Genomic DNA, 21,864 nt, shown 5'->3' with positions numbered 1-21,864 from the left:
ACACCCAAAGGCTTTTTCTTCCAAACCTGTTACTTCTAACCAAAGTCTTCGGAAGAGACACCAGAATTTATCCAAAGAATCTCTAATCTTGTTCCCAGTGCACTACATTGTGGCGTCATCATACAGACTGGCTTCCCAAGCCGTTGTTTATAAAATAAAGAAAGCAATTATTGCTGCAGCAGATTCCATACACAGTACAGATGTACTACTTTAATCATCAGTAAATCACTGCTCATTTAAAAATGAAGTTATTTACAAACATTTTTTTCATTGATACATGTCCCCCATGGCAGTACCCAGACCCCCATAATTATTGTATGCCCAATTGCTTGCATATAAGCCTTCAAAATGGGCACTTTTGATTTTTCCAGTTCGTGTCTCATAGACTTTAATGGGATTCGTTATTGGATTCCAAACTTCCGCTATGCTCGAAAGTTCTGGTGCGAACCAAACAGGGGGTCATTTAGCCCATCCCTAGTGACCACATTTCCAAACAAGACACCCCCCCTTCCAAAAAAAGATGATTTTTAAAACTCTTTTTTTGCCAATTTTTCAAAATAATTTTGGCTTTTCAAAATAATTTGAAACCCTCACCAACAATGGAATCTGCCACTCCTTTCCCTCCAGTGCAGCTTTCTCTATCATAGAGTGCTAGGCGGAAATTATGTCACTTCCTCCTAGCACTCCATGGTAGAAATGCGCTGAACACTCCCTTGTTCGGTTCCCAGCAGAACTCTCGAACAGGGGAAAAGTTTTAACCCCAACTGCGAACCCCACTGAAGTCTATGGGAGCTGAACAGGAAAACTCAAAAGTGCCCATTTTGAAGGCTTATTTGCAAGTAATTGACTATAAAAGGGGTATGGGGGTCCGGGTACTGCTCTGAGGGACATGTATCATTGCAATTTTTTTTTAAAACGGTTGTTTTTTTTAGGAGCAGTGATTTCATTGATGCGTAAAGTGCAACAATAAAAACGAAAGTTCCTTTAAATATAGTGCCTGGGGGTCCCCTTAGTCAGCTTGTAAAGTGGCACATCTGTAGCATGCATAGAACATGCTGCAGCAAAAATTACATTTCTAAAGAAAAAAAAAAAACGAGTCAAATCACATTTAACTTGACTCGCGGTTGCAATTGCCGACACTCGGTTATTGAAAATAAAGTACGAAAAAAAACAGCGTGGAGTCCCCCATACCAACATTCTTTAAAAAAAAAACGCGTGTGTCCCCCCCCCCCCCTCCCCAAATCATTACCAAATCCTTATCCGAGCAAGCAGCTTCGCAGGTCAGGAAAGGCGGGGGGACGAGCGAGCGCCCTCCCTTTCTAAACCATATCTGGCCACATGCCCTCAACATCGGGGGGGGGGGGTTGCTTTGGGGCAGGGGTGCTCTCCCCCCCCCCCTCATCCCAAAGCACCTTCTCCTCATGTTGATGGGGACAAGGGCCTCTTCCCCACAACCCTGGCTGGTGGCTGTGGCCGTATGCAGGCCAAAGCCAACCAAAGAAGCTCTGAAGAAGAGGTAATCCTCGAAACGCATTAGCCAATTGGGTCTTCAATTTCTGTTGTATGAATTGATGAAATTTGGATGGAACTATGCTGGAATTTGTGACATGCTTTTAACAATAGCCATATTTGTGAGTATAATACTAACCACATTTTTATGCAATACATTTTTTGTCTTCGGATAATGCACTAGGTCAGTGCACCCTCTTTGTGAGTTTTTTTAATGGTTACAACCACCTTACGCCCGAACCAAACTAAATCTATAAAAATTTGGGATTTACAATCACTTCTTCACTTTTAAAAGACATCATATTTCAGGAATAGAATATGGCTATTATTAATTAACTGCTTAGCCCTGTGCTTGAGTGAATTTTATTATTTATTTATGGATTTATTTTTAATCACACAAAGCAGAACCACACATCCGCCACAACAAACATGGCGGCGGCCATTTCCGGTGCACTCCTCGGCTCTCTTCCGGGTCAGCTGACAATGCCGTGGGTCACATGACCGAAAGTGCAGGAGGCGGAAGTGGAGAAGGCAGGTAATGTCAACACAGGGATGGCTCTGGGTGATAATACCGGGGACCGGGGGGAGGGGGAAGCTAAATACCGGGAGAAGGGGAGCACATAGCGGGGGAATTACAGGGAGGGGGAGGGAAAATTATAATACAGGCTGGCTGTGGCTCACCAGCTGTTGAGGGACTACATGTATCAGCATGCCTGCTAAAAAAACAACAACCTCAATGTAGACCTGATCACTGCAATCTTTTCTGGGCTTTAGCATTTTATTGTCATTCTAAAAGGTTATATTTGTTTTATTAAATCTGCAGCTTTCCTTAAAAATAATCCCTGGTGATCCTGCAATCTTCAGCCACTTCCTGTTATGGGGTGACAACGCTGTCCCTGTGTTCCCATTCTGATGTGCAGTTGTCACCCTGTCACTGGCCGAGACTACAGGCTGTGTGGACACAAATTGCACAGGAAGTCTTCCCAATGTAGGGGGCGCAGGAAGTGGCTGGAGGAGATCGGCACTGATACCAATGGTGGGCCACTATTCCTCCCACTGACACCAATGATGGGGCGCTATTCCTCCCACTGACACCAATGATGGGGCGCTATTCCTCCCACTGACACCAATGATGGGGCGCTATTCCTCCCACTGACACCAATGATGGGGCACCATTCCTCCCACTGACACCAATGATGGGGCACTATTCCTCCCACTGACACCAATGATGGGGCACTATTCCTCCCACTGACACCAATGATGGGGCGCTATTCCTCCCACTGACACAAATGATGGGGCGCTATTCCTCCCACTGACACCAATGATGGGGCACCATTCCTCCCACTGACACCAATGATGGGGCACCATTCCTCCCACTGACACCAATGATGGGGCGCTATTCCTCCCACTGACACCAATGATGGGGCGCTATTCCTCCCACTGACACCAATGATGGGGCACTATTCCTCCCACTGACACCAATGATGGGGCACTATTCCTCCCACTGACACCAATGATGGGACACTATTCCTCCCACTGACACCAATGATGGCGCACTATTCCTCCCACTGACACCAATGATGGCGCACTATTCCTCCCACTGACACCAATGATGGTGCACTATTCCTCCCACTGACACCAATGATGAGGGCACTATTCCTCCCACTGACACCAATGATGGGACACTATTCCTCCCACTGACACCAATGATGGCGCACACTATTCCTCCCACTGACACCAATGATGGCGCACTATTCCTCCCACTGACACCAATGATGGGGCACTATTCCTCCCACTGACGCCAATGATGGGGCACTATTTCTCCCACTGATACCAATGATGGGGCACCATTCCTCCCACTGACACCAATGATGGGGCGCTATTCCTCCCCACTGACACCAATAATGGGGCACTATTCCTCCCACTGACGCCAATGATGGGGCACTATTTCTCCCACTGATACCAATGATGGGGCACCATTCCTCCCACTGACACCAATGATGGGGCGCTATTCCTCCCCACTGACACCAATAATGGGGCACTATTCCTCCCACTGACACCAATGATGGGACATTATTCCTCCCACTGACACCAATGATGGGGCACTATTCCTCCCACTGACACCAATGATGGAGCACCATTCCTCCCACTGACACCAATGATGGGGCACTATTCCTCCCACTGACACCAATGATGGGGCACCATTCCTCCCACTGACACCAATGATGGGGCACCATTCCTCCCACTGACACCAATGATGGGGCACTATTCTTCCCACTGACTTTGTTTTGATTTGTGCTCTCTCGTCACACAATTTGGCTGACATTAACAGGAGCCAATGGCTTCCGCTGCCTCAGCAAAGCCAACAAGGAGTGCAGTGAGGGCTTCCTGGCGGGGCTCGATCCCAACACACCTGAGCCCATCACTACAAATCACGTAGCTGAGGACTTTTTTTTTTTTAATACTTTATTTTTTTCAAGAAAGAAATCACACAGAAAGTACAGATACCAAATGAAATACATGTCCAGAAATCAAACGTATTCAGATGAGAGTCAGTACTAGGGAAATACTAGCTGGACACAGAGGCAGGTACACAGGTAAAAAGGTAACCCTAACAACCAGAGAGTAAGGATACCCTGTATCCTCTGTTGAATTGTATTGAATACAAAGCCATAGATAAAAGAACTCCAAAAATGGTGGCAAAAAGAAAAAGGAAATGTAGAAAGAAAGGGGGATGTGAGAAAGAACCCCCCCCCCCCACGTTTAGTGTGCTTGCAACCTGTGTATAACAAAATTATATATATGTGTATATAGTATTGCACCCTTAAATGTGCAAGCAACTAATATGTGCAAATAGTGCTAATCCAAACATATATACTTCATCCAGCTGTAAAAAATATATATTAAACACAAAATCCTGTGAAATATTTTGTGGACATTTATATATTTATTTATCAGTCTATATGGGGTGTAGGGATTACACGATATATGTGGGAAAGTCCAAGATACCAAGATAAATATTCCAAGCAGAGTAGTAAACGGTGGTAGGGATGTATTGTAAGGGTCACCACAGTGCTCAGGGAAGGTGTGTCAAAAAGAAAAAGGAATCCAACGAAGATCGAAGGGAGGAGAGGGGGGAAAAAATGGGGGGGGGGGGGGAAGGAATAGGACAAAGTGGAAAAAGAACCCCTCATTCCACCATCCCTCCCAGACCAGAGAGACCCAACAGTGCAGCCTTCAACATGGATAATTCAGCTCAGCAGAGCCTTGTAATCCTCAGAATAAACAAATTTGTGCCAATAGAACCATTTTTTCAGGAATTTTTTGCCGGAGTCCTCTTTCCCTGGCCACCAAGTCCTCCAGCTCATTCATTTCAGCCACTTTTTTCAACCAAATGGCTATAGATCAGTGATGGGGAACCTTGGCACCCCAGATGTTTTGGAACTCCATTTGCCATGATGCTCATGCACTCTGCAGTGTAGTTGAGCATCATGGGAAATGTAGTTCCAAAACATCTGGGGTGCCAAGGTTCGCCATCGCTGCTATAGATGGTGGCTACGCCTGCTTCCAAAAGAGGGGAATGCAGCTCTTCGCCACAGTGATCAGTAAGGGTAAGATAGAGCGTCTAAATCAGTGATGGTGAACCTTGGCACCCCAGATGTTTTGGAACTACATTTCCCATGATGCTCAACTACACTGCTTAGTGCATAAGCATCATGGGAAATGTCGTTCCAAAACATCTGGGGTGCCGAGGTTCGCCATCACTGCTATAGATGGTGGCTACGCCTGCTTCCAAAAGAGGGTAATGCAGCTCTTCGCCACAGTGATCAGTAAGGGTAAGATAGAGCGTCTAAATCAGTGATGGTGAACCTTGGCACCCCAGATGTTTTGGAACTACATTTCCCATGATGCTTATGCACTAAGCAGTGTAGTTGAGCATCATGGGAAATGTAGTTCCAAAACATCTGGGGTGCCAAGGTTCACCATCACCGATATACTGTAGACGCTCTATCTTACCCTTACTGATCACTGTGGCGAAGAGCTGCATTACCCTCTTTTGGAAGCAGGCATAGCCACCATCTATAGCAGTGATGGCGAACCTCGGCACCCCAGATGTTTTGGAACGACATTTCCCATGATGCTTATGCACTAAGCAGTGTAGTTGAGCATCATGGGAAATGTAGTTCCAAAACATCTGGGGTGCCAAGGTTCGCCATCACTGGTCTATATGCTTTACCGGAAAATGGTGGTGATGCAGAAGGGGGAGCGTAGGATCTCTCGGTAGATCATAATCCGTGAATCTTTGGGTTATACGATGCACGTTTTTACAGTAGGACTAGCTGCTGACTTTTAATATAAGGACACTTCCCTAACTTCATCTTTTCGCTTTTCCTTATGATGCCTTTGCAACCCTTTGTTCCCATTCCCTCCATCGATACTTTTGACTGTCACCAAGAACTGCCTTGAGCCCACGCATGCCTTTTAGGTCTGGACGCCTTCCTTGATATTCTGCAATGGTTTTGCAATTGTTCCTTCTTTGGCATCTTCAACTTGCCTCCTGCTTCACTTTCCTTTTTATTCCACTTTAGAAGGTCTGAACACACACTTGCAATTATTCGCTAATGTGTATTTGATTCCCTTTCCATCTAGTGGTCAGCTACCGTTCTACTTTTCCACTCACCCCCCTTTACTCCTTTTATTACTTGTCTTTCTCCCCACCTATGAAGTCAGAGAAAGAAAAGCCGCTCAGGTGTAGTGTTAAGCCTGGTGCAGGTCAAATCCGTCATCCGTAATAGTAAAACATCCAAGAAGTAGGACCACAATCAAGGCAAGATATGAAATCAATAGTTTCCTTTATTCCTCGTGGATAAATTCGTACAGACAGTGCATAACAGACATGTCAGGTTGACGCGTTTCACGATACAGATGATCGCTTACTCATAACCACACAATAAGACAAGGGTAGTCGGCTAGCCCTTGTAGATGAACAAACAGGTGATATTGAGGTGGTGTAATCAAACACATCTTGAACCAATTATTCAGAAATTGCACAAGGGCGAGCCGACGGCAAAACCCTTTGTCTTGTATTAAAGACAAATAATCACAAAACCTCATAAGAGCCGGTTCACACTACCACGACCAGAAAGTCGCCCCGTGACTTGTTTAGAGACTTGTTTAGAGACTTGTTTAGAGACTTGTTTAGAGACTTGTTTAGAGACTTGTTTAGAGACTTGTTTAGAGACTTGTTTAGAGACTTGTTTAGAGACTTGTTTAGAGACTTGTTTAGAGACTTGGAAGAGACTTGGAAGAGACTTTGAAGAGACTTGTTTAGAGACTTGGAAGAGACTTGTGCACTACTTTGAAGAGACAGGCGACTTTGTCTATGGGGAATGCCTGGCTAATCTTTTTCTTCTTCCTGGAAAGTCTGATAACAAGTCGTGTCAATTAAGATAAGGAGGCGACTCCCATTGAAGCAGGCCTCGACAAAACCCGGGCGCCAGGTCGCATTTGCGACTAGAATTAGCGACCTGGCGCCTGGGGTGCCCTGCAGAAGGTGTCTTGTCATTTTTGCACGGACTTCCGCGCACGGAGTGCACGGACTTCCGGGCCGTCCGAAAATTGAGGCCCCGGCTTTTCGGCCTACTTGAGATGAGAGGCTTCCAATGGGGAACTGGCGCCCTCTTGTGGTGGCCGGGAGTAATGACTGTTGTAATTACTGTTTCCACTGCCTGTTTGTTCACAATGCCATCTCCCTGTCCAGTTAGTTACCTTTGACAGGGAGTGTGGTTATTTATTATTAATTTAATTTATTTTTGAAATGTAAAAACTAAATAATATTTTCTTTTTTTTTTAATTATTAAAAAAAATAAAAAAAATATATATATTTTTTTCCAATTATTATTATTATTAAAAAAAATAATAATATTTATATATATATATATATATATATTTATATATATATAATCTTTTTTTTTTTTTCCTCATCGCCATGCCACAGCCGAAGGCCCCTTTCACACGGGCTGTCTGATCAGGTCCGCCTGTCAGTTTTTCAGGCAGACCTGATCGGACCCTTCATTCTCCTCTATGGAGCAGTAATCTGCCGCCATCTGATCCTGTCCGCCAAAAGCAGACGGATGGTGGTTCTATTTTCTATCCATCCCGTGGATCGGATCAGATGGCATCGGATGGAAAGAGACAGACAGTCTGTTTTCATCCAATTGCGCTAGAGGAGAGTGGGGTTCTAGTCGTATTTATGTGTAAATTTAGTATCCATTTTATTAAATAAAGCTTGGCTGTTAGTTTAAAAAAAAAAAAAAAAACTGGCTCCTAACTTTTTTAGCTGGCTCCTAGATTTCAGGAAAATTTGTCAAGCCCTGCATTGAAGTATATGGGACAGTCGGATCACAGGTCGCCTCAAAGTAGTACAGGACGCTTTTCTGAAGTCGGAGCGACTTCAGTAGTGCCAATTAAGACGACACTGATTGATTAACATTGCTTTTGTTATGTCAAGCGACCTGGGGCTACACAAGTCGTCTCATAAGTCGTGCTAGTGTGAATGGGCTCTAAGAGGAAACAGCAGATTAGCTACAAAGAACATACTCATAAAAACATGTCATATAGGAATATGTACATGACAATGTAACTAAAGGCTATAAAGTTTAAAGTGTAAGTGCCGGTTCACACTACGTCGCTCCGACTTTGGGGGCGACCTGTGAAGTCACGTGCAGCGCGACTTCGGCGCGACTTGCACGGACTTCATAAAATGAATGTCTATGCAAGTCGCTCCAGGTTGCCCCGAAGTAGTCCAGGAACCTTTTTCTAAGTCGGAGCGACTTGTGTCACTCCTATTAGAACCGGTCCTGTACTACTCAATGGACCGCGACGGTGCGCGACTTGCCAGGCTGACCAAGTCGCCTGACAAGTTGTATTAGTGTGAACCAGCACTAACACTCTTGATTTCTAGTGACAAAAAACCTGAATCAAAAAAAAGTGAAAAAAGTTGCTGAAGCATACATGTATCGATTCGGTGACAGCATGGACGATACAAAAATTATATAAACATATGTACATATGGTGTAAATTTACATGAAATTAATTGATATAAACAAATGATGAATAGATTTGGAACAATGAATCATTATCTATATGTGTATGTGGATGACCTGGCTACACATAAAATGTCAATACAAAATATGTATACATAATGTAAAAATGAATACAAAGTGAAAAAAAAAGAAATATATAAAGACAAAAAAATATGTGAACTAACAGGTCATTATCACAACACCAATGTAATTAATTTGAAAGTAAAAAATAAATAAATGTGTATATGAAATAAAAAGTGTAAAATTAAGTGTGAGTGACCAATCCTAGGCCCTCTCCCTCTTTCCTCTCCTTGTCCTTCACCCCCCCCAAGTACCGACAAGATCATGGTTTTATCTGTTATCAAATGTATCTTGCTTTCCTGGAATTTTCTCTTGCTTGTCCAGTACATTTGTATCTTCAAAAATTTTAACAAAACATGTTTAAAAAAAAAAAAAAAAAAGACACTTACCTGTCCAGGGATCCAGCACTGTCCTCACCCGGCCAGTGCTGATTACTATGGGAAGTCGGCTGTGAGCCCTAATGACTTCCTAACTGGCTTCCTACTCCACATGCGTGAGCTGCACTGCACTTTGTGAACGGTCCTACAGCTTTCTGGGACCTGTGATGTGTTCAAGAAAGCTGCGGGGAAGGGGTGGCGAATTTCCACTTGGATCACCTAGGTGCTTTGACCCACAAATATTTGTGTCCAAGGGTGTTGGGGGGAAGAGAGGTGGCAAAGCGGAAATTCCCCTGTAGGGTGAAGTTCCCCTTTATTCTTTAGGTTTTGTTTGAAATACCAGTAACCAGTTGTATTCAGCAGTTTCTAATTTATTTTCCTTTTTTTTGCAGGGAATCCAGTCATGGCAACGGCAGACTCAGGACAGACTAACGATGGTCAGAAATTACACCTGAACCTCAAAGGTAAGACTACAGATAGTAAGGATAGATGTGACTTTTCTTCAACTAGCCAGTTAGATTAGGAGAAAATAGAAAGAGGTGTCTAATGTGGTGTTCTCAGTTTGCTGCGTCTCTGATGCTGATCGGTTACAGCGGAGTTCCACCCAAAAGGGGAACATCCTCCTTAATACCGCTGACCCCCTGACATGCCACACTTGGCATGTCTTTTTTTTTGGGGGGGGGGGGGGGCGGAGCGGGTACCTAGATTTGACAGGTACCCGCTCCCACTTCCGCTCAGGCCGCCTAGGCGGCTCGAGCGGAAGTTCTCCTTTCCCCCTCCCTCCCTGCAATCTTCTGGGACACGTCACAGGTCCCAGAAGATTGCCCGGCCATTCACAACACACAGCACGACTTGCGAATGCGCACTGCGCACCCGGCTGTGTGCCCCACTGGAGACTCTCCTCCAGCCCTAGCCGAGCTGTCCCAGCTCTCCCCCCCAACAGCCCCCTGCTGGCCAGGTTGGGAACCCGGATTCAGCCGGTGAGTAGAGAGTACTTGAAGCAGAGCTTCAGCCTGGAATTGAAGTCAGAGTGGGAGGGGGGCCGAATCGCTGTACCATGGGCCTCTGGTTTGCAGAAATTGCCAGTCAGCCCCTGGGTCCTGTCCGTTTTTAAGGCGGACCCGATCAGGCCACCTATTGTCCTCTATGGGGAATCGGATGTCAGAGGGGATGTGTCTGCAGACACTCGTCTGGCATCCGATTCGACAAGATCCACTAAAAACGGATGTATGGCGATACGTTCGCCATCCGTCCAGCGGGTCAGATCGGATGAAAATAGACAGGCTGTTCATTTTCATCCGATCTCCCCATAGAGGAGAGCAGGACTCTGACAGGTCGGTCTCTGCACAGTGAGCGGGGATGGACCTGTCATCTGCCTGCTCAGTGGGGATCAACAGAGTGATTCCCACTGAGCTAGCGGAGTCTTTCAAAACAGATCCGCCCCGTGTAAAAGGGGAATTAGGTTTTAACATTGATCTTGTCCACCTTTTGAACCTTTGTGTCCCGCTATTGGTTGTCTTTGTGTTATGGAAGTCTGAAGACCATGATAAACGCAGAGATGACTTGGCTGCATGTCGCGTTTAATCAGCACCGCTCAGAACTTTCTGTCACCTCCAATAATCTTCCTTTCCAGCTGGGACTTGTTTGGTGACTTTGGAGGAAGTTGCAGATTTTATTGCTGCAGTGACTGAATTCCACAACAATATAATGTTTGTCGGTGAGTCACATAATTCTGGATTTGTTTTCTGTCACCTATAAATAGAGAAAACGATTTGCGTCTCTGGTTTAACCCCTTTCCACCTGCCCTTTACAAGATTCTGAACAGGGGCTGACTGGCAACTTCTGGCCCAGGGGGCAACTACAAACCAGAGGCCCATGGTGCAGCGATTCGAGGCTGAAACTCCGCTCCAAGTAGTCTCTACTCACCGGCTGAATCCGGGTTCCCGACCTGGACAGCAGGGGGCAGTTGGGGGGAGCTGGGACAGCCTGTCTGTTTGCATCTGATCTCACCCGCTGGACGGATGGCGAACGTATCGTCAGACGTCTGTTTTCAGCGGATCTTGTCGAATCGGATGCCAGGCGGGTGTCAGCAAACACATCTCCGCTGACATCTGCCTCCCCATAGAGGACAATAGGTGGCCTGGTCGGGTCCGCCTGAGAAACGGACAGGTGGACCCTGGGGCTGACTGGCAACTTCTGGCCCAGGGGGCAACTACAAACCAGTGGCCCATGGTGCAGCGGCTCGGACCCCCTCCCACCCCCCCCCCCCGACCCCCATTCCAGGCTGAAGCTTGGTACAAGCCAAGTACTCTCTACTCACCGGCTGAATCCGGGTTCCCGACCTGGCCAGCAGGGGGCTGTTGGGGGGAGCTGGGACAGCTTAGTTAGGGCTGGAGGAGAGTCTCCAGTGGGGCATGGAACCGGCCTCTGCTCAGATTTAGTTTACATCATCCATGCTGGGGGGGCTGCGCTCTGTCCTTGTCTTCAACCCCAGCAGCAGGGATTTTTTACTTCTCTTTACCAGAAAACTTAAGGCATATCTAGCAGAAGCGGTGCAGACTTTTTACAGGCATCAGAGTGGCCCAGGGGGCAATTGCCCCCCTGGCCCAGTCCTCCCCAGGTTCTGAATGCCCTGGGGGGGCAACAAGGATTGGTGATCATGTGACCACTGTGATTGGCTGCCACAGTGGTCACATGATTGGGAGCCAGTTCCCCTTGCCGCATGGTCCAGAGTGAGAGCTGTCTTGGACAGCTCGGTCTCTGTGTTGGGAGCTCACTCTCAGCACAGAAACCTAAAGTCATTATTGGCTAGGTCAGTGAAGGATTAGGCCAACATCCCTTTATATGAAAAAAAAGAACAAAAAACCCCACTAAGGGACTTTATGGGCCTATAGATATCCAAAACTCAAAAGTAACAGTAAAATTTTAAATCTCAAATTTTATTGAACAAAGTATTTAAAAGTAATTAGAGGCTGATAGTGAGACAACCAATAATTATATACGTGAAAAATGTTCTACAATATCTGTTGACATCAAAACATGGTCCAACAGCGGGCAGCAAACAGAAGCAACTGACGCGTTTCAGGATCATATGCTTTCCTCAGGAGTGTGAAACAAGTAGAACAAAGACACTTTTTAAAACAAACATTCATATGCAAACACAAATGTCACATACTGTACATATCCAATGTATTTCACTGCATCAGTGTTCATTATTTTACTGACATGATGTACAGCGGGGGTCCTCAACCACCGGGCTATGGCCTCTCTGCACCCAGGCCGCAGGTGGGCAGGCTGACAAGCAAGCAGAGAGATGACATCATCTCTCAGCGCCCGCTCTGCATCACCGTAGTTCCGTCCTCACTGTGCAGCTGCTGCCAGCAGAGAGATTTCATCATCTATCATTGCCCGCTCTCGCTCTGGGACCCAGCAAATGCGCATGTGCTGACAAGCTGGGGAGAGACTGCCAGAAGCCTCTTTCTCTGCTGTCACTGTTGCCTGCCACCAGATGGCCATTGTCACTTGCCACGTCGCCTGCCACCAGATGAGGATTGTCACTATTCTGCCACCAGCTGAAGCTTCCCACTGTTGCCTGCCACCAAACTGCCTTTACATTTGAAAAGTGACAAGCTGCATCTGGTATTTTTTGGTGGCAGGCAACAGTGGGAAGCTTCAGCTGGTGGCAGGTTAGTGACCATGGGCATCTGGTGGCAGGCGACGTGGCAAGTGACAATGGGCATCTGGTGGCAGGCGACGTGGCAAGTGACAATGGGCATCTGGTGGCAGGCGACGTGGCAAGTGACAATGCGTATCTGGTGGCAGGTGACATGGCAAGTGACAATGTGAATCTGGTGGCAGGCGATGTGGCAAGTGACAATGCGCATCTGGTGGCAGGCGATGTGGCAAGTGACAATGCGCATCTGGTGGCAGGCGATGTGGCAAGTGACAATGCGCATCTGGTGGCAGGTGACGTGGCAAGTGACCATGTGCATCTGGTGGCAGGCGATGTGGCAAGTGACAATGCGCATCTGGTGGCAGGTGACGTGGCAAGTGACAATGTGAATCTGGTGGCAGGCGATGTGGCAAGTGACAATGCACATCTGGTGGCAGGCGATGTGGCGAGTGACAATGCACATCTGGTGGCAGGCAACGTGGCAAGTGACCATGTGCATCTGGTGGCAGGCGATGTGGCAAGTGACAATGCGCATCTGGTGGCAGGCGATGTGGCAAGTGACAAGGCGCATCTGGTGGCAGGCGATGTGGCAAGTGACCATGTGCATCTGGTGGCAGGCGATGTGGCAAGTGACAATGCGCATCTGGTGGCAGGTGATGTGGCAAGTGACCATGAGCATCTGGTGGCAGGCGATGTGGCAAGTGACAATGCGCATCTGGTGGCAGGCGATGTGGCAAGTGACAATGCGCATCTGGTGGCAGGTGACGTGGCAAGTGACCATGTGCATCTGGTGGCAGGTGACGTGGCAAGTGGCAATGTGAATCTGGTGGCAGGCGATGTGGCAAGTGACAATGCGCATCTGGTGGCAGGTGATGTGGCAAGTGACCATGTGCATCTGGTGGCAGGCAACATGGCAAGTGAAAATGCACATCTGGTGGCAGGCGATGTGACAAGTGACAATGCGCATCTGGTGGCAGGCGATGTGGTGAGTGACAATGCACATCTGGTGGCAGGCGACATGGCAAGTGACAATGCGCATCTGGTGGCAGGCAACGTGGCGAGTGACAATGCAAATCTGGTGGCAGGCGATGTGGCGAGTGACAAGGCGCATCTGGTGGCAGGCGATGTGGCAGCTTTTAATATATAGACACTTACCTGTCCAGGGAGCACGCAATGTCGGCCCCCGATTTTTGGTGATGCCGCCGCCATTCGTTCTAAGGGAAACTGGCGGCGGGGGAAGGAGGAGGGGGGCCGAACTTCTGAGGAATGGCGCCACAGCGGTGTCTTCCAAAAGTGGGGAAGGGTACCTGTCAAAAACAGGTACCCCCCTCCTGAAAGGTGCCAAATGTGTCACCGGAGGGGGGAGGATGCAGATGAGCGGAAGTTCCACTTTTGGGTGGAACTCCGCACTAAATACCTAATAAGGTTTTTAACTCTGATTAATGTGGGAGAGGAGACTGAAGAAATGCTTACTCCTGCCTGCAGCAGAGTAATGATATCATGTTAGACTTGGTAAAGTCACTGGAGTGGAGCTTCAGGGCTGCTTTTTAATGATAGGGCTTGAAAGGGTAACTCCACTTTTGTGGGAAACCAAATAGCAAATAAAAAAATCTCATATATACAATTGTGACACAAGTCATAATGTAATGGAATGATGTTAAACGTGACCTTTCCTTTTCAGTCTGCAGCTGCTGTAATTTTCTGTAAAATGCAAAATGGCCGCCTGGAGGCGCTCTGTACACAGATTTCATAAAAATAATAGTAGTGCGCTATTCATAATAAATATAACAACCATAATATTTATCAAAGGTAAGCTCGTAAAAAAAAAAAAAAGTGCAGTTACTCTTAACCACTTAAGCCCCGGAAGATTTTACCCCCATTCCGACCAGGGTTTTTTTTTTTTTGCGTTTCGGCACTGCGTGACTTTAACGGACAATTGCGCAGTCGTGCGACGCTGTACCTAAACGAATTTGACGTCCTTTTTTTCCCACAAACAGAGCTTTCTTTTGGTGGTATTTGATCACCTGTGCCATTTTTACTTTTTGCGTTATAAACAAAAAAACAGCGTCAATTTTGCAAAAATAACCATATTTTTCACATTTTTTTATATGAAATTCCCCAAAAAAAAAAATGTAAAAATCGAAATTTTTTAACATTTTAGGCCAATTTGTTTTCTGCTACATATGTTTGGTAAAAAAAATCACAAAAAGCGTATTTTGATTGGTTTGCACAAAAGTTATCGCGTTTACTAACTAAGGGAAAGATTTCTGTCATTTTTGGTGTTTTTTTTTTTAACGCGTAATGGCGGCGATCTGCGATTTTTTTTTTTTTGCGGTATTGCGGCGGACAGATCGGACCCTTGACTGACATTTTTGACACTTTTGGGGTTACCAGTGACATTGCTGCAGTAGTCAGTGCTATACATATGCACTGTTACTGCAAAATGACACTGGCAGGGAAGGGGTTAACTTTATTGGGGAAGGAGGAGTTAAGTGTGTCCCTAACTGTGATTGGACATGGCTACTGGTGTAGGAACAGTGATCAACGGTCCTACATAGTAGAACCGTGTGATCACTATTCCTACACAGGGGAGAATGACAGGCGGCTTGTTTACATCAGCCGCCTGCCTTTCTCCCTCTCCACCGACGATCGCCGAGTGACCGGCGGACATCGGGTCCGCCGGTCACACGCATGGACTTCCTAGGGAACGAGCCGGGGCGGGCGCGCGCTCGCCCGCTATTGGCTCACAAGCAAGTGACAGGCTAGTGACGTACCCATACGTCACTTTGCCTGGCCGGGGCTGACCGCCGCAGTATATGTACTTGCGGCGGTCGGCAACCGATTAAACATCTTGCCAACCGCCTACCACAGATATACTGCAGCAGGCAGGGTCAGCTGTGAGAACCGAGGTATGGGTACGTCGGTGCGCGGGAGCGCTCCTGGGGGCGCGCGCTCGTCCCCATTGGGAAGGCAGGAAGCCGATCCAGGGGACCAGTGGCTGCGATTGCCTCGGGGCACCTGCGATCGCTCCCCGCTGAGAGAGAATGACTGTCTGCTGCTGTAAACACAGCCGACCGTTCTTCTCTCTGGAATGAACACAGAGCGCCTGTGATCCTTCTATTTAGGACCACAGGTCTCTGTGTTCTTTCATAAGTCCCCTCCCCCCATACAGTTAGAAACACTCCCCTAGACTCACACTTAACCCTTTTTTATTTATTTTTTTAAATCGCATCTTTTTTTATTGAACATTTTTTTATACAAAAATCTCACAAACATATCCTCATGTACATAATTATACCCCACATACCAAAATATATATTAATTATGAAACAAAACAAAAAAAAAAACACAACCCTTTGATCGCCCCTGCGTTAACCCCTTCCCTGCCAGTGTCATTATTACAGTTACAGTGCATATTTTTAGCACTGATTACTGTAGTAATGTCACTGGTCCCCCCAAAAGTGTCAAAAATGTCAGTCAGGGGTCCGATCTGTCCACTGCAATGTCGCAGTCCTGCTGAAAATCGCAGATCGCCGCCAATACTAGTAAAATAAATAAAAATGACATGAATCTTTCCCCTAGGTTGTAGATGCGATAACTTTTGTGCAAACCAATAAAAATGCGCTTATTGGGATTTTTTTTTACCAAAAATATGTAGCAGAACACAAATTTTTTTGTTTAAAGCGCAAAAACTAAAAACCGCACAGGTGATCAAATACCATCAAAAGAAAGCTCAATTTGTGGGGATAAAAGGACATCAATTTTATTTGGGTACAGCGTCGCACGACCGCACAATTGTAGGTTAAAGTAACGCAGTGCCGAATTGCAAAAAATGGCCTGGTCATTATGGGGGGGGTAAAACCCTTCTGGTCCAGAAGTGGTTAAGAAAATGATATAGCTGCGTATTGCGACAATAGCAATGTATTTGCCTAGATTTGTAAAATTAGGAATAAGTCCACTTTACATGCAGTGAATGACATTTATACAGACAGCCACTAGAGGGAGTCTCTAGAAATCTGCTCGTTAAATTGCAGAATGAAATTTTTCAGTAAATTTTAAGTGCTGGATCAAAAAATGACTTTCTTTTACATTAGAAACACAAAATAAACATTAACTTCTTTATGACCCCCCGCCGCAGATGTACTGCGGCAGGCAGCCGCTCCTGGGCAAATCGCCGTACATGTGTGGCGCTCGCTCTCGGAAGTCTCGGGGGCGAGTGTGCTCCCGGCCCCGCTTATCAGTGGGGAAGCCAATGCGTGTATCAGGCGGCTCCGATTGCTGCATGACACTCTCGATCGTTCCCCGCTAAGAGAGAAGAACGGTCAGCTGTTGTAAACACAGCCGACCGTCCTTCTCCCTGGGATGATCACAGAGCTCCTGTGATCCTTCTATATAGGATCACATGTCTCTATGGTCATCTCAGAAGCCACGCCCCCCACAGTTAGAATCACTCCCCTAGGCTCACATTTAACCCTTGGATCACCCATAGGGTTAACCCCTTCCCTGCCAGTGTCTTTATTACAGTGACAGTGCATATTTTTAGCACTGATTACTGTAGTAATGTCACTGGTCCCCCCAAAAGTGTCGAAAATGTCAGTTAGGGGTCCGATCTGTCCGCCGCAATGTCGCAGTCCTGCTAAAAATCTCTGATCGATGCCATTACTAGTAAAATAAATAAATAAAATAAATGACATAAATCTCTCCCGTAGTTAGTAGACTCAATAACGTTTGCGAAACCAATCAAAATACGCTTATTGCAATATTTTTTGTAAAAAAAAAAATTAAAAATCAATATGTTTTAACATTTTAGGCCAATTTGTTTTCTGCTACATATTTTTTGTAAAAAAAAAAAAAAAAAAAAGTGTAGCAGAAAACATTGATTTTTATTTATTTTTTTTTGAGAATGTCATATAGCAGAATGTGAAAAATATTGTTTGTTTTTTTTTTTTTTTTCAGAATTGTCGCTCTTTTTTTTTTTTAATAGCGCAAAAAATAAAAATCGCACAGGTGATCAAATACCACCAAAAGAAAGCTCTATTTGTTGGAAAAAAAGGACGTAATTTCATTTTGGTAAAGCATCGCACGACCGCGCAATCGTCCGTTAAAGTAACGCAGTGCCGAACCGCAAAATGGGGCCTGGTCAGGAAGGGGGTAAAATCTTCCGGGGCTGAAGTGGTTAAACATACAATACACCAGGGCTTGACAAATTTGCTTTGAATCTAGGAGCCAGCTAAAAAAAAGATAGTAGCCAGTTTTTTTAACCACTTAAGGACCGGAAGATTTTTCCCCCTTTAATGACCAGGCCATTTTTTGCGATTCGGCACTGCGTTATTTTAATGGTCGTGCGACGCTGTACCCAAATAAAATTGATGTCCTTTTTTTCCCACAAATAGAGCTTTCTTTTGGTGGTATTTGATCAACTGTGGGGTTTTTTATTTTTTGCGCTTTAAACAAAAAAAAAAGAAAGAAATTAAAGAATTTTAACCACTTTACCACCGGAGGATTTTGCTGTCTTCCGTCCAGGCCACTTTTTGCGATTCGGCGCTGTGCGACTTTAACTGACAATTGCGCGGTCGTGCGACGCCATACCCAAACGAAATTGACGTCCTTTTTTTCCCACAAACAGAGCTTTCTTTTGGTGGTATTTGATCACCTGTGCGATTTTTACTTTTTACGCTATAAACCAAAAAAAGAGCGTTTATTTTGAAAAAATAACAATATTTTTAACATTTTTTTATATGAAATTCCCCCCAAAAAAATGTAAAAACCAATTTTTTTAAAAATTTTTGGCCAATTTGTTTTCCGCTACCTATGTTTGGTAAAAAAAATCACAATAAGTGTATTTTGATTGGTTTGCGCAAAAGTTATTGCGTTTACTAACAAAGGGAAAGATTTCTGTCATTTTTGGTGTTTTTTTTGTTTTAACGCGTAATGGCGGCGATCTGCGATTTTTTTTTTTTGCGTGACTGCGACATTGGGGCGGACAGATTGGACCCTTGACTGACATTTTTGACACTTTTGGGGGTACCAGTGACATTACTGCAGTAATCAGTGCTATATATATGCACTGTTACTGTAAAAATGACACTGGCAGGGAAGGGGTTAATTTTATTGGAGAGGGAGGGGTTAATGTATGCCTGGTGCTTACTGACGTGTGGGGGGGGAGGTGACTGAGTGAGTCATGGACCGATCGGATGTCCAGCTATGCTGAACAGTCCGATCTGTCACTCCCTGTCACTATGGAGATCCGCCCGCTTGTGTTTACACAGCGGGCGGATCTCCAGACTCGATCCCCGACGATCGGGGGAAGAGCGGCGGCGATCGCCGCTGCTCCTCCCCTGGCCCGACTCCCGCTGTGAATGAAAACAGCGGGAGCGAGCCTCCGGCGGCGCGCAAGCGCCGCCCAGAAGGGGGAGTGTCTGACGACGTAGTACTACGTCGTCAGACGATAACGAGCCACTCTGCCGCAGTAATATTACTGTGGGCGGTGGTAAAGTAGTTAATTAAAGAAATGTTTCAGTTATAAAACATTCCTAATTAAAAAAAAGAAAATTGTAAAAATCATATTTTTTTTTATCAGTTTAGGCCAATTTGTTTCCTGCTACATATTTTTGGTGAAAAAAAAACTCAATAAGCGTATTTTGATTGGTTTGCGCAAAATTTATTGTATCTACAAATTAGGGGAAAGATTTATGTCATTTTTATTTATTTATGTTTTTACTAGTAATGGTGGCGATCTGCGATTTTTTTTTAGCGGGACTGCGACATTGTGGCGGACAGATCGGACCCCTAACTGACATGGGGGGGAGGGTCACTTAACAGGAGGGAGGGGCAAGGAGAAGAAATGGGGGACTCGAAAAGAGAAGGATCTGGGCTGCCCTGTGCAAAAACAACTGCACAGAGCAGGGAAATATATTTATATAAAAAGTAAGGCTCCGTTCACATGGCAGCATATGGATCGCGGGCAGAACCGCCGCGGTTCCGCCCGCGATCCGGAGATTATTGCAAATCGCGGGACGCCTGTGCATTGCCCGTTGATTTGCAATAGCCCTCCAAACGCTGAGCGATGTTGCCGTGATTTCAGCCTGCGGAATCGCGGTAACATCGCGCAAAAAAAAAAACGTGGGACGCAATACGCTCCAAAGAAGCTCTTGTACTTTTTTGGGTGTAATGCGTCCTGCGATTTTTTTTTTTTTTTGCGCGATGTTACCGCGATTCGGCAGGCGGAAATCGCGGCAACATCGCTCAGCATTTGGGGGGCTATTGCAAATCAACGGGCAACGCACAGGCGTCCCGCGATTTGCAATAATCTCCGGAACCGCGGTGGTTCTGCCCGCGATCCATACGCTGACATGTGAACGGAGCCTAATCAAAAAACAGACTTTTACAATCACTTTAAACTTGTTAATTTCCTATATTTCCATGCGCGACGCACTAAAAGCCCCCCCTATAAGTCATTAGTTTAGCAATATGAAGGAGGTCTGGTGCTAGAATTATTGCTCTCTGGCGTGCGCGGCAATATGTAACGTGTATCGCAATCTATGTTTTCAGGCATAGGTGCCCTGCCATGTGCATTTACCTTTGTAGTTGGGAGCCTCAATTTTTTTTTTTTTTTTTTAGGAAAAATCCCTACGTCACTTTGCCCAGTAGGGGCTGACCGCCGCCGTAAATAGTCATGCGGCGGTCGGCAAGTGGTTAAGGTAACACAGGTTTTCAGTTTCCCTGTGGCGCCTCCTTCCCTGTGTGAAGGATAAGAGAGGGGAGAAGAGATCAGTGCTGTGCACGGCTGCATCTCTTCTCCCCTCTCTTCCTCTTCACACAGCATTTGAGCAGCAGCAGGAGCCATTGGCTCTTGCTGCTGTCAATTTAATTCAGTGAAGAGGAAGTGGGGGGGGGGGGGGGGGGGGCGGGCCTAAGTCCCGCTGTATAGGTCTATGGACCTTGCGCTCTGTACAATGCACTCCTGAACCTCGCCCTCTGTATAACACATTCCTGAACCTTGCACTCTGTATAATGCATTTCTGAACCTTGCACTCTGTATAACGCATTCCTGAACCTTACACTCTGTACGTAATGCACTCCTGAACCTTGCACTCTGTACGTAATGCACTCCTGAACCTTGCATTCTGTACGTAACGCACTCCTGAACCTTGCACTCTGTACGTAACGCACTCCTGAACCTTGCACTCTGTACGTAACGCACTCCTAAACCTTGCACTCTGTACGTAACGCACTCCTAAACCTTGCACTCTATACGTAACGCACTCCTGAACCTTGCACTTTGTACGTAACGCACTCCTGAACCTTGCACTTTGTACGTAACGCACTCCTGAACCTTGCACTCTGTACGTAACGCACTCCTGAACCTTGCACTCTGTACATAACGCACTCCTGAACCTTGCACTCTGTACGTAACGCACTCCTGAACCTTGCACTCTGTACATTAAGCACCCCTGAACCTTGCACTCTGTACGAAATGCACCCCTGAACCATGCACTCTGTACGTAATGCATTCCTGAACCTTGCACTCTGTACGTAATGCATTCCTGAACCTTGCACTCTGTGTGAAATGCATCCCTGAACCTTGCACTCTGTACATAACGCATTCCTGAACCTTGCACTCTGTACATAACACACTCCTGAACCTTGCACTCTGTGTGAAATGCACCCCTGAACCTTTCACTCTGTACAGCACATTCCTGAACCTTGCACTCTTTACAAAACTCACTCCTGAACTTTGCACTCTGTACAAAATGCACCCCTGAACCTTGCACTCTGTATGAAATGCACCCCTGAACCTTGCACTCTGTAAAATGCACTCCTGAACCTTGCACTCTGTACAGCGCATTCCTGAACCTTGCACTCTGTACAAAACGCACTCCTGAACTTTGCTCTCTGTAGGAAATGCACCCCTGAACCTTGCACTCTGTATGAAATGCACTCCTGAACCTTGCACTATGTACGTAACACACTCCTGAACCTTGCACTCTGTAAAACGCACTCCTGAACCTTGCGCTCTGTGAAATGCACCCCTGAACCTTGCACTCTGTACAGCGTATTCCTAAACATTGCACTCTTCCACAGTTTGTGCAAAACCATGTGTAATAAAAGCTTTTTATTTATTTATTTATTTGTTTTA

General features: G+C 46.0%; 1 protein-coding gene across 1 annotated transcript in view; it reads left to right on the top strand.

The window, feature by feature from the left end:
• Positions 1 to 1,968: 1,968 nt before the first annotated feature.
• Positions 1,969 to 21,864, top strand: part of WWP2 (WW domain containing E3 ubiquitin protein ligase 2) — a 141,886-nt gene continuing 121,990 nt past the window's right edge. Inside the window, exons 1-2 of the mRNA XM_082269685.1 lie at positions 1,969 to 2,040; positions 9,445 to 9,516. Of these exons, the coding sequence (XP_082125811.1) occupies positions 2,007 to 2,040; positions 9,445 to 9,516 (106 nt within the window). The 5' untranslated portion in view covers positions 1,969 to 2,006. The remainder of the gene's footprint in view (positions 2,041 to 9,444; positions 9,517 to 21,864) is intronic.

The sequence above is a fragment of the Pelophylax lessonae genome, assembly GCF_965119305.1.
Source record: "Pelophylax lessonae genome assembly, chromosome: 10".
NCBI classification, from domain to species: Eukaryota; Metazoa; Chordata; class Amphibia; order Anura; family Ranidae; genus Pelophylax; species Pelophylax lessonae.
Note: the sequence above shows the minus strand (reverse complement) of the source record. Positions and strands in the feature narration are given on the sequence as shown.